The 13,252-nt window shown below is 34.8% G+C and overlaps 2 protein-coding genes across 2 annotated transcripts; both read left to right on the top strand.

The window, feature by feature from the left end:
* The first annotated feature begins 4,941 nt into the window (after positions 1–4,941).
* PHIP1 (phragmoplastin interacting protein 1) lies at positions 4,942–8,456 on the top strand. The gene is made up of 4 exons (XM_085740912.1): positions 4,942–5,708; positions 6,998–7,169; positions 7,449–7,495; positions 7,579–8,456. The coding sequence occupies exons 1-4, from the start codon at positions 5,071–5,073 to the stop codon at positions 8,228–8,230; spliced, it is 1,509 nt and encodes a 502-aa protein (XP_085597038.1). The 5' UTR covers positions 4,942–5,070; the 3' UTR covers positions 8,231–8,456.
* A 2,313-nt stretch (positions 8,457–10,769) lies between these two features.
* On the top strand, positions 10,770–12,324 carry LOC146959357 (protein SOSEKI 5-like). The gene is made up of 3 exons (XM_085740911.1): positions 10,770–11,255; positions 11,369–11,438; positions 11,519–12,324. Exons 1-3 carry the CDS (start codon positions 11,117–11,119, stop codon positions 12,072–12,074), a joined length of 765 nt encoding a protein of 254 aa, XP_085597037.1. The 5' UTR covers positions 10,770–11,116; the 3' UTR covers positions 12,075–12,324.
* The last annotated feature ends 928 nt before the right edge of the window (positions 12,325–13,252 follow it).

Genomic DNA, 13,252 nt, shown 5'->3' with positions numbered 1-13,252 from the left:
AACCAAGCATAACAGCAGCAATCTCTCGATCGATTAACAGACTCTAGCTTTATAACCAATATTATCACAATCATTTCTACAACATCCTTCGTGTCCAAAGTAATATCGTTATTTCTAAATTATTGTTTAAACATTCGTGTCCAAATCCCTTAAATGATAGCAAAGTCGATCAGATAACTTAATCGACCGTGTCCAGCCTGATTAAGTATCCAAAAGCATTAAGTTCTTGATTAAAAGCAATTATCAAATGTTTACAAACTTGTCAAGAGTGATATAACTTAAGATAGATTGTTATTCTAGTTCTAGATTCAAGAGTTCGTGTCCAAATCATCTTGAATCTCTTTGAAAGCATTAAACACAAGAATAACAACAATATTGAATCATTAAGCTAGAACCTTATACATTAAAAGATCAAAAGATTACATAATAGCTTGTTTGTTTACCTCAATACTACAAAAGTAGATAATAGCTACACATAGACATGTATACTATGTAAAGGATGAAGGAAAGATGAAGATTCCATGTCAAGATCCTTCGTGTCCAAAGCGATCTTGAGTTGAATCTACTCCTAAACCACTTGCTTTGTGTTTCTCTCTTTGAAATAGCTCTAACCTCTCTCTTAAAATGTCTAAAATTATCTTAATAAAACCGTGAATAGTCCTAGAGAGAGGGAAAACTTCTATTTAAATGGGGCTGAACTCGTGTTGGACGCTTTCGCGTCCTCTGGACGCTTAAGCGTCCTTCACAAAATATCTCCCAATGACCAATTGCAAGCTGCCACGTAAACAATGAAAATATCTTCTGGAAGAAGTAGATGAGTACGCTTTCGTGTGCTAATGGCGTGCAGAAAGCGTCCTACGACGGTTTGCTCTGGAGCTTGCACGCTTTCGCGTGCTGAGGATGCGAAAGCGTCCTACTTGAATCATGAATAGCATGCTGGCAGCGTCCTGAAAGCGTGCTCTAAGCTGCATTCGACATTTCTCACGCTTTCGCGTGCTGAGGACGTGAAAGCGTCCTACTTCAGATGTCCAAAAAGCATTCCAAAAGCGTCCTGAAAGCGTGCTGAAAGCTGCATTCGACATTGTGGACGCTTAAGCGACCAGAGGACGCGAAAGCGTCCTACCTTTGGTTCAAAAGCTTCTTTCTTGTATCTTGCTTGTTATTTCCTGTATAAATTGGGTAGAATTAGGCATTTAAAGCATAAAGGGTATAAATACAACAATTGGTAGCTTTTCCTTAGATAACTTGCGGAACAAGTCACTAATATGCCTCTTTTAACACATGAAAAACTATTACTTTTAAGAACTTATCAGAGAGTCAATTGTAAACATCTTGGGTGAGTGAAAATCATTGAGTCTTTTGTTCATGAGAAGATATTGAAAAATGTGTAGAAATTATGTTTGTTCTTTGAGAACATGTTGAAGCTAAATTCTTGTAACCTTTTCGCATCTCTTTATAAAGCACATGAGTGGGGACTTTTTAAAATTAATGATTTTTTTTACAGAAAAATTAATATATTTTTTTAAAAAAATATCTTATGTAAATTTTATCTTTCGGCCTTTTGAGATGCAAAATCCTTTATTAAATTATCATAGTCGATCATTTAACATTTCTTTTTCAATAGATAATATAGCTAATCAATTAATTTATTTTTATTGAGACATTGCCAATCTTAGATAAAATTTTATTAATTTCAATTTCAAAAAACTATGTTCCTCAAAAGCAGCATTTACAAGAATTGTTAACATTATTCTATAAGTTATATATGCATTTAGAAAAGAATCAATTCTTTTTACATATGTCAATCGGTATATCATTTTTTACTTATATAAAAGGATCAACTATAAAAATAAAAAATAAAAATAATTGTTGCTATATGTGTGAATCACTAAATCAACATTTACATGGAAACATCGAACCTATTGTTGCTATATGTGTGAATCACTAAATCAACATTTACATGGAAACATCGAACCTTAAAAAATTGTTGCTATAGTGAATCACTAAATCAACATTTACATGGAAACATCGAACCTTAAAAAATTGTTGCTATATCTCGTTACTATTTTTTTTTGTGGTGGTCGGGATTCAAACCCCAAACCTTGCATATTTTATGCATTGTCCATACCAACTGAGCTAAGCTCACGATGACTATATCTCGTTACTATTAGTAATATATGCATATATACTAGTTAAAAAAATAAAATAAAATTTGAGGTCTAAAAAGCAAGGGTTTTACTGATCTAATATATGTGTGTGCGCATGCGTGCATATGTAGTGTTACTTATACAAAAAATAGGATACCAATTTTATGCGTGGAGTACGTAACACAGAACATTCAAAATTTTAGAACTTAAAATTGTCGGCGAAATAAAATAATAATTGATTTTTATAACTCATAATAGTGGATATAGAATATTTTCTACTATAAAATGTAAAAATATGATGACTATGGAGCCTATCTTTTCTACAATAAAAATGTAATTTGTAGGTAGAATTTGTTAGAGGATTGAGAATTTTAAATAAGGAGCATATCTTGTCACATTTAGTAAAGACTGTAAAATCATGTGTTCAATTTCCAGTGCGATTACCTCTTTGTCTCTAAAATCCAAAATAATAAAATAATTTAAATGAATGAAAACATTTGAATAAAAAACACTTCAAAGATATGTGTATACCCTTTATACACACACATTTCAATATGTATTTTAAATATTATTAATATTTTAATTATTATCAACATAAATTAAAATATATAAACAAAAAAATCAGCAAAAAATTTCCCGTGCAAGGCACGGGTTTCACACTAGTATCTTTGAGAAAGTAGAAACGAGGAAAGTCATAATCAAGAAACTAGATATTGAGATTTTGAAACTCTTTATTGAGCGGTTAACTTGTGAAGAATGTGATCAGGGCCGTCTCAACAAATTCTTTGGCTCGGTTTTAATCTATGGTTTTAATCTATTAAGGGATGTAAAAAAAAAAAAATTGGGCCCCAAAAAAAATACACTAGACTAGACACTATGAAGAAAGAAAAATAAAATAATAAAACAAATACCTTAGTGGGACTTGAACCCATGACCACACCCTAAAAAACAAATACCCGCGCCACTGAAGCAGTGTGATAAGTTTGACAATATTTCGCTTTTAATCTATATATAACAATTAATTTGGCATCTTACAAATAAAAAAAATTGTTTTGGGCCCCAAAAGAAATGAGGCCCGGTGGCATAGCCCAGCCTCGACGGGCTATGGGCCGGCCCTGAATGTGATGACTTTAAGAAGTATGGAAAGATCTTGGATTTGTTAAGAGTGGATGTTTAGATAGAGGCGTTTTCCTGCTTATTACAATTCTATGACACATCTTATAGGTAAGGAAAACATGAATACAACCAGTGGTATCAAAAGGCAGTACTTAGAGGATATGTTGAAAGCCTTAGCTAATAATGGAGAATGGAAAAAAAGTTTATGGATGTGTTGGCTTTAACGATCTACGGTTTGGCTTTGTTTCCAAGTGCAGATAATGTGATTAGTTTGGCAGTAATATGGGTCTTCTATAACTATAAGTGCGAAAAGGAAAAAAAAAAAAAAAAGGTGCCAACAGTCTTGGCGGATGTTTTTAAACATTAAACATGTGTCGTGAAAAGACGGGTAAGCGGTTGTTGTGTTGTCAATTAGTCCTTTACGTATGGTTATGAAGATTGTTGTCCTATTAAAGACTTTCGGTTGCTAGACTTAAAGGCACAAGATGCTAAAAAAAAAAATGGGCATAGATCTTGGTTGAACTTAAAGTAGACAAGGTGCTATGGTACCCTAAGTGGAAGGAAGTAACCAGTGTTGTATCTATGTGGTGACTTCTCTAATGCACCACTCGTAGGGAAAATGGGTTGTATCAGTTACTACTCGGCTTTAGCCTTGCACCAACTTGCCTACCCAAAGGATGGGGGAACCCCCTAAGGAATCTTATGCCCCTTTCATTGCTAAACTAATTGATATTAAGATCCTCGGAAAGGATTCGTAAGGTGCGGGGAAAATTCATTTATAAGGACAAATAATCTGGGCACTATAGAACGTATTGGGCATAATTTTATATAAGGAGTGGGTGCAAAACAGAGTCACTCAGATCAAACTGCATTTCCACTTGTCAAGATACCAAAAGAATGTGACCACTGCACCAGAGGAAAGCGACGAAGTCAAAGAACTCGAGATAAGGTAGAAGAAGAAAAAAGTGTACTAGAAGATAAGTTGTTGAAGGTTAACTGGGCTTTTAAAGATTTATAGTTTGAGTATGGTTAAAAGACTCATTCTTCAGTTCCTAAAAATTTCAATTATTTATAGGAAATAAAAACTCACTTACTTTTTTTTTTAAATATGAATATTTTAGGAGCCAAATCATTAGTAACTAAAATAACATAAATTATAAATTTGAATCAAGAAATCTAATTATCATTCCATCTTTTGTAGAGACTTCTATCATAATATACTATATCTATAAAGTTTGGTAGCATTTCGATAATACCTCGATTTATTTTAAGTGTGTGCTCACACGTGTGTATGTGTGTGTGCGTGCGTACGTGGTATTACTTATATAAAATTAGAATACCAATTTTATACTTCACACATAACAATATTCAAAATCTTAGAGACGACGCTGCTTATCCCAAGATTGATTATTTTAGTCTCTTTCAGATAGCTATTTTGACTGCTTAAAAAAAACATTTTGCATATCCAACGTATGGAGGCCTCCAATATGTCGTGTATGCGAATATATAGTGGGTGGATTAAGAAAAAGTAAAAAAAAGGAAGCTACCAATATCTAATGGGTTTCCCGGAAGGCCCAAAATAACTTCCCTACTTGTTTTGACCCAAGGCCCAAAACACCGTCTCCTCCTTCTTCACAGTTCTTAGTTATTAAAGTTAAAGTTACATACATACACAGGCAAACCAAAACAAAAGCTTCACGAGGCGGCGTCGTTTTGCATTGTTTTTTCCCAAAAGAATTGAAACCCTAAAATTTGATTGAAGTAGAACCAAAAACCCAGTGTTGAAATTCACGGCGTGAGATTTAGAATGGTTCTATCAAACAAAAAGCTTAAACAGAAGCTTAGAGCTGAATTAACCCTAAACCAGATTAACGCTGAATCTAATCCACCTTCTTCTTCTTCAAACTCTCTTAAACTTCTTATTAACTCTTCCACCAACAAACCCATTTTGTCTAAGCGCGAAAAACTCCGAAAGCTTCGACCTTTGCAACAAACTCAATCCAATGAAGATGATGGAACCAAAAACGAGGAAATTGGAAATGAGGGTTTCGGAAAGAAGAAGAACAAAAAGAGGAAAATGAAGGTAGAAGAGAAAGAAGATGAATCAATTGAAAAGAAGGAGAAGCAAAATAAGAAGAAGAAGAAGAAGAAGAATGAAAATGGTGTGGCTAATGGGGTTGTGAAGAAGAGTGATGATGATGTGGCTAATGGGGTTGTGAAGAAGAATGATGATATTGTTGCTAATGGGGTTGTTGTTGTTAAGGATGCAAAAAAATCAATGAAAAAGGAGAAGCAAAAGAAGAAGAATCAATTGAAGAAGAAGAGAAAGAAGAACAAAACTGCAGAGGAAAATGGTAAGGCCAAAATTGCAGAGGAGAATGATTCTAATCATCAAGAGGAAATGCCACAATCTACGGTATTGGCTAACACTACTACCACTACAAGGTGATTTATCTATTATTGTTTTTTTTTTTTTTCTTACTTATGAAGGTTAATTTATCATTGTTCATTTTGTTCAGTTGATAAATGTCTCAAACAATGTAATGGTTGGATTTTTATTTAATGTGTGTTTGGTGCTATGGTAACAAAGATTGATTTTGAATGAATTTATGGTTGAATACATTCATGTAAAATATGCTTGAACAATAAATTTGTGACTAAAATTCAATTGTAGAGGCAATAGCTACAAATTTTAGCGCAAGTTTGAATCAATTCTGGAGGCAAAATCAATGATACTTTAAAAGTGGAACCAAACATATACTTAATATTGATTTTGTGTGAAGGAAGGAAATATAGTATAGTGTTTTTGAGATAAATTATGCTGCATTTTTTGTTTTTATTTGTTTATATACAATAATAGAATGATAAATGAGGATGTGCGTTGGATGTGTGGTAAGACTAGATATGCTAGATATAGAATTAGAAATGAAAATATTGTAGAGAGTTGGGGTAGCACCTATTGTAGAAAAGATGGTAAGAAACTCGGCTTAGGTGGTTTGGACATGTAGAGAGAAGACATGTAGATTCTATATAGTAAGGCTTTGTTTGCGAGTTTGGAGGGGAAGGGAGGGGAGGGGTTTGTAAAAAAAGGAAGGAGCAAGTAGAAGAAATAGATGACATTGAGAGGGGAAGGCTTTGGGGTTTCATTTTTCTTCATAATTCAAAACCCTCCTCATTTGGGGGGGGCTTTGGGGTTTCATTTTTCTACATAATTTAAAACCCTCCTCATTTGGGGGAACTCAAAAATTGTATTGGAGGAGGGTTTTGGAGGGTTTACATGAATTCTTCAAATTTAATCTAAGTAGTTATAATATTCTTAAAATTAAAAATATATTAATCATAAACATTAATTTATCATTCTCTAAAAAATTACTCTTTCAAAAAATGTGGAAGATTTTACAATTTTCCCCTATATTCCCAACCCTCCAGAGCCTTCCCTTCCCCTCCCCTCCAAACTCCCAAACAAAGCCTAAGGGAAGTAAATCAGATGAGAGTAGTCAAACCACTAGAGGCAGAGGAAGACCTAGAAAAACTTTAATTGAAACTATTATGAATCTAGAGACTAGAGATTAATGAGCTGGATAGGGCTATGATATATGATAGAACATTATGGCGGCGATTGATCCATGTAGCCGACCCTTGATTGTTGTTATTATTGTTGATGTTATTTGACATACAATGAGATTTCTGTCCCAGTTTTTTAATTGATTATCTGTTCTGTAATGTTCATGCAGTCAAGAAAATGGTGATGTTGCTACGAAAGTTTATGTTGGAGGAATTCCCTACTATTCAAGTGAGGATGACATTCACAGTTATTTTGAAGGCTGTGGCACCATCACTGAAATTAATTGCATGACTTTTCCTGACACTGGCAAGTTTAGGGGGATTGCCATAATTAGTTTTAAGGTGAGGGCTAAAACAAGCATTTTTAGCTTTATTTTGTTGGTATTTTGCAATTTCAAGTCAAATCTAGAAACTCTTTTTGTGCTTCCTTATATGGTAGGATTGATTGCAATGTTTCAGCAGGCTATACTAGCAATACATTATAGGTCTATTTCCATCGGTTCATATATTATTTTCGAGTTTATTCTCACTTATAGTTAACACCTTACAATTCCAAAAATCGATTCTTATTATGGAGCATTTCGACAACTTGCTGACGTTTCTGTGGCATTCTTCCTGCAGACTGAAGCAGCGGCCAAACGAGCATTGGCTCTTGATGGAGCTGACATGTTAGTAACACTATCAATATTTTATAATTCACTGCATTCACTCATTTTTTATTTCATGCTTGTAAAACATTTAATGTTAACAGGGGAGGACTCTTTCTTAAAATTCAACCATGTAAAGCAACTCAAGCAACCCGATTTACTCCAGAAATGAAGGAGGGATATAATAGAATATATGTTGGAAGTCTGTCATGGGAAATAACAGAGGAAGAACTAAGGAAATTCTTCTCAAATTGCAATGTAAAGGCCATACGACTTGGTATGGACAAGGAAACGGGAGAATTTCGAGGGTATGCTCATGTTGATTTCAGTGATAGTCAGTCACTGAAGACAGCACTTGCATTGGACCAAAGTGTCTTGTTTGGAAGGCCTGTCAGGATAAGTTGTGCGGTTCCTTTGAACAAAAAACCAGTTGCAGGTTCCAAACCAGTTGCAGGTTCTAAACCAGGTGCAGGTGAAAAATCAGTTGCAGTTGAAAAACCAGGTGCAGGTGAAAAATCAATCGCAGTTGAAAAACCAGCTGCAGCTGAAAAATCAGTTGCTGGTGAAAAATCAGGTGCCGGTGAAAAATCATTTGCAGTTGAGCAACCAGGTGCAGGAGGAAAACCAACTGTTGAGCAACCAAGTTCTGTTGCAAGTGGAAAGAGGAAGAATAGAATGTGCTACGGGTGTCGTCAAAAAGGACATAATCTCTCAGAATGCCCAAACCCACAAATAGCTGCTTCTACTGCACTTTGAAGCATGCAGGAAAACTCAATGTCATTGTTAATTTGATATCGTTCCGCCATGAAGACGGCTTGATTGTGTTTAATTTTGAAAAAAACAAAATAGGACAGTATCTGTAGTGGACGCTTTCCATATTGTTGTCATTTTTTTTCCCTTTTCAGTCTTTGATATAAAGCAAGAAAAAATGTAGGGGGACAAATAAATTCTCTAGTTTGAAGTTTATTGATTTATTCACAAATGGTGCCAATTTTTATGTGAATTAATAGTAAAAACCTACCAAAGCTTTGATTTTGTTGTACCTTAGCTTGGTGGTATTCCTAAAGGGTTATTTATTTCCATCTTTTCCGTTCGTAGCTGGACTTTTTCTTTACTGGTTTCTCATACAAACCACAAAGAACTGTAAGCAAATGGTATTTGGTTATTGTGAATTATTTTCCATTTTCTGCACCTAGTCGACTTTCATCGAAGGTATTTTGTTTGCGGCAACCTGTGAGAGCTAGTCTGAATATTGTTCATCATAACCTAGTAGCTGGAAAGAAACTCATCATAGCATTTTCGTAGGCTACTCATGGATTGTCAAAAGCCACACCACTCTAGTATTTTTCTGGTGAAGTTACCGACCCTTACCTCAAACTCAATTTAAAACACGCACTTTTGTGTTGTTTGAAACTTTATTACCATTCCTCGAAGTTTTCTACTTATGTAGTAGTTATTACTCAGAATCATGGGTTGCTTGCTAACAGAAAATGAAATCCAAGGAATGGGTGATCTCAAGCTCAAAATTTCATGATGAGGCATGGGCTCTTGATTGAGTCATCATCGCTTTTATGTGCACTACAGTAGGGAGGGGGAAGTAATTTAGCAATATTATTCCCTCAATTTTGATTGGTTGATCAAATGTGAACAATCCACCAATAATTGGCTAATCCATACTTAAAAAGTTGTCATGTATATTATTAACCCATAATTAAGACATGCACCACTGATATATAAAGTCATCAACATGAAAACCAGGGCATTCTATGTGTATTTGTGCGATAGACATTTTTTACGAGCATGCCCATTGAATCGTCACTCTCCTCAATCATGCAGGAAGAGTCGTACACATTTTTTTTGTCTTTTTCTTGTAGACAGTTTGACACTAGCTTTTGTTTCTAGATAGTTTTATTTAAAGTAGTACCTGTAATTGAACAAGTTGACAAATTTCCTTACCTTTACCATTATTTCCTTGTGACATGACAATTCGTTTGGTCTCATTAAAAAACAAAGAAAAGAATGGAAAGAAACGAATGGTTGAAGAATGCCCTTTGACCCCTTTTGATATATATATATATATATATATGGGGAATGCTAATACACACCCACTTGAATTTTAGAAGGTGTGCATTAGCATCATACACCCATGTGCTTTGGACAAAAATTACCCTTCATCTCTTTTTTAATTGCTATTAAATACATGGCCTTTATGGTAATTTTCTCAACCATCTCATCATGTTAGTTTCTTTCTCTATTTGGAAAAAAAAACTCGCACGCGCCCTGTAACAACTGACAAAACAGCAATTCCAATTCTCCATATACGCGCCACCGTCCGCAAGCATTGGAGGGTTTCCCATTTGAGAGCGGCATTGAAACGGAGTATGGAAGGGTGGAGATACAGGCGCCACCGTCCACAAGCTTTCCGGTGGATGGGTTCCCATTCGACGCTGTTCCGACGCCGGTGTGTGGTGAGGGTTTTTGATGATACAACCATAACCAAGCAAGTTTCTTTGATTGGATAATACACAGATCTATTTTTTGGTATTGGATGATCACCATCTCTGATGGTTTCCATGGCTCTTCACTTTCCGTTTCAAACAAAAACACCTGCCATGTGAAGAATTTTTAATTTTTTTTGGGACCACGTGAAAAAAAAAATTAGTGAAAGAGAGAGAAACTATTGGCATGCAAATTACTATAAAGGCCATGTATTTAATAGCAATTAAAGAAGAGATGAAGGGTAATTTTTGTCCAAAGCACATGGGTGTAGGATGCTAATGCACACCTTCTAAAATTCAAGTGGGTGTGTATTAGCATTCCCCTGTATATATATATATATTTGACAAAACCCCTTTTGATATACTATTAAGCCGTAATCAATTTTTTTTAAAAAAAAACAATTGTATTCTTCATGCGCATTTGTCGAGACTAATTCCCTTGAAGTAACTGAGATCTGTTTAGAGGGTTGACATTTCTCAAAAAATGTTTTTTCATACGCACCAACCAGAAATCGAACCCTAGATCAAATGGTTAAGGGACTCGAGTATCTACGCTTGTGTCACACTATGTTGGAGGAGTATCATAATACTTTTTTTGTGCACGTCATTCTCAACTCTACAATTTAAGTTTTGAACTCATTTAACTAGGTTCCGCATATTCAGCTTGTTTGCTGGGAAACTTGTCTCCATTTGTTTGTTTCCCTTGTTGTATTGTAGAATGATGGTTTCAACTTTCAAGGGATGGACTACTTTTGACTCTGTTATATATAAATGAATAGAATGAGAATTTTGTCTTCACCATACTTTGGTCCGTGAGCAGGAAGGTACTGTAATTGATAACGATCAAATAATATTTGACCATAAACTTGCAAGTAGCTGCCTCGTGAATATCTCAGGTGTATGGTAATAATAGTAGAATAAGTTAAACAAACAAGAGACATGTTCCCTTTGTAAAATTTACAAGTTTGACTTGTTGCCTTCAAAATCTAATACAGACAAACCTACCCCCCACACATAATTCACTTTTAAATGCCAATTATCTACCACATCTTCCCAAATGTAATAATACCTTAGAGTTCACTACTTGTTTACCTTCACAAAAATAGGAACCAAATCTTTAGTAGTAAGGAAAGATCAATTTTCCATGGAAAGGAAAACATTAGAGACTGATGCTGAGGTTAAAGTTCCAGTAATTTACTACCTTACTAGAAATGGCCAGCTTGAGCATCCACATCTCATGTATGTTTCAATCTCTTCTTCACATGGAACACTATGTCTTCAAGGTAAATGCTACTAATTAATACTATATTAGTAAGAAAACAGACAACTCAATTTGATTTAGTTTCACTCTTTTTTGTCTCTCAAACTCAAATTGTTACTCTATTTTTCTGATCAGATGTGATAAATAGATTGAGTTTTCTCCGAGGACAAGGAATTGCCAACATGTATTCTTGGTCTACAAAAAGGTAGTTAGTATATGCAATAATTGGTCATGCATAATGTTTTTTGAAACAGTGCTGATGATGTGATCCTTCCTTTCATTCAGGAGTTACAGGAATGGATTTGTATGGCAAGATTTATCGGAGAATGATTTAATTTACCCGAGTAGCAGCCATGAGTATGTCCTCAAAGGAACACAACTCATAGAAGAACCTTCAAGCTTTAGATCCTATGAAACAATACTATCAATGCCAAGCTCCAAAAGTTCCAATGAAACAAACAATTCTAGTAGCATGGACGCAGACTCCCCTTCTTCTACCACGAAGGGCTCGCAGCGCGATTACAAGCTTTACAAGGCAAAGACATACAGGGAATTTGCTGAGAAAGCAACTAATGCGTCGACTCAGACAGAGGAGAAGGGTAGGCAAAGGATGGATATGGAGACAGGTGAAGGGTTTGCAGGAAATGCTGCAAGGAAGATTGATAAGAATGGAGGGTCTTTGTCATTTTCCCGTTCTAGTTTTGGATCATTAGAAGGGTGTTTGGAATCAGCAGATATCAGAAACCAAAAGATTGAGAATGAACGTCCAAGTGGGAGGATGAGAGCAACACAAGTTCTGATGCAATTGGTCAGCTGTAGAAGTCCTAGAGAAGAACTGTGAGTGAGTCACTGAAATTTGTTTTTTGCATTGCAGTTTTTAGTTAAATTAGTGATGGAACATAATTTGAGAATGATTTGTTGCTTTGTACTACATTAATTGATAGATATGTATTAATTCATGTATCCAACTCTACTTAATGGGATAATATTTGGTTATAATTGTTGTTGGAACGTGGTCAGTTGAATCGTTAATGTTAGATGAGAGGTCTTGCCCTCATTCCTTCAAAAAAAAAAAAAAAGGTCTTGCCCTCATTCATAAGGTTATTTAATTGTTGCTCAGTTAGACGGGTGAATACAAACAGAGGTAGAGATAGTATCCCCTAATCATAAGTTTTTGGGTCTTGCTAATCATTGCCCTTAGGGCAATGCTTAAGGATTCCATTAATACAAATATTGTCTTAGAAATACAAGTCTTTACTTCTTTCTTAATAATAATTAGACCACTTTTCGATACAAACTTACTTGTTTTAGTACTTTAACCAATGCTCCAATAATAATGGTTAGCATTCTCCTAAGTTTTTTTTACTGTGGAGGTTTCACTCGTGAGTCGTGACCAATTATACATCTAATTTATCTTTATGTGCGCTGTAATGGTAGAATATAACTATGCTATATTTCTTAAAAAAAAAAAAAAAAAAAAACTATATGCTATAATCTCGTATAAACTTTTTGGCAATTCTACAAATATTTCCTGTAAAATGCAACAATTATGTGATTTCTAAGTCTATAAATGTCTTACTGTATGAAGACAATTTTATGATTATCAGGTGGTCCTAGTTTTTTAGTAAGAGAAACTCCAACTTCTCTCTAAACTTTCTTTCTCCTTCATTCGTTGAGGAGGGGTGGTTTTAAGTCATTTTTGACCTAAAATCACCCATTTACATCTTTTTTAATCTTTTCTTTCAATCTAAATAAGTGGTTTTCACATATATCAAGTTTTTCCTTTTGTGTTTTTGTGATTTCGTCGTGTGATTGTGGCGTTGTGTTGTTAGTCGTCTTGTGCAGCGTTTGATTTTTCGTCTTGTCGCAGTATTCGTTTAGTTCCTATTGAAAGATCGACATCAGTCAATTACAAGTTCAATCAATGATTTGGGCGTCAACGTTGCAGATCCGAAAGCATGAGTATTTCGGTGACTTAAATTTTATCATATTATTTGTAGGCATATTGCCAATGTATGC

Source organism: Medicago sativa, chromosome 1 (genome assembly GCF_051527215.1).
Source record: "Medicago sativa cultivar Bolivia chromosome 1, Bolivia_mono, whole genome shotgun sequence".
Lineage (NCBI taxonomy): Eukaryota > Viridiplantae > Streptophyta > Magnoliopsida > Fabales > Fabaceae > Medicago > Medicago sativa.
This window is presented reverse-complemented; position numbering and strand designations above follow the sequence as displayed.

Coding starts and splice junctions, on each gene's coding strand:
- PHIP1 (XM_085740912.1), top strand. CDS start 5,071: ATGGTTCTATCAAACAAAAAGCTTAAACAGAAGCTTAGAGCTGAATTA. Junction 5,709..6,997: donor AACACTACTACCACTACAAG/GTGATTTATCTA, acceptor ATGTTCATGCAG/TCAAGAAAATGGTGATGTTG. Junction 7,496..7,578: donor GCTCTTGATGGAGCTGACAT/GTTAGTAACACT, acceptor TAATGTTAACAG/GGGAGGACTCTTTCTTAAAA.
- LOC146959357 (XM_085740911.1), top strand. CDS start 11,117: ATGGAAAGGAAAACATTAGAGACTGATGCTGAGGTTAAAGTTCCAGTA. Junction 11,256..11,368: donor TGGAACACTATGTCTTCAAG/GTAAATGCTACT, acceptor TTTTCTGATCAG/ATGTGATAAATAGATTGAGT. Junction 11,439..11,518: donor TATTCTTGGTCTACAAAAAG/GTAGTTAGTATA, acceptor CCTTTCATTCAG/GAGTTACAGGAATGGATTTG.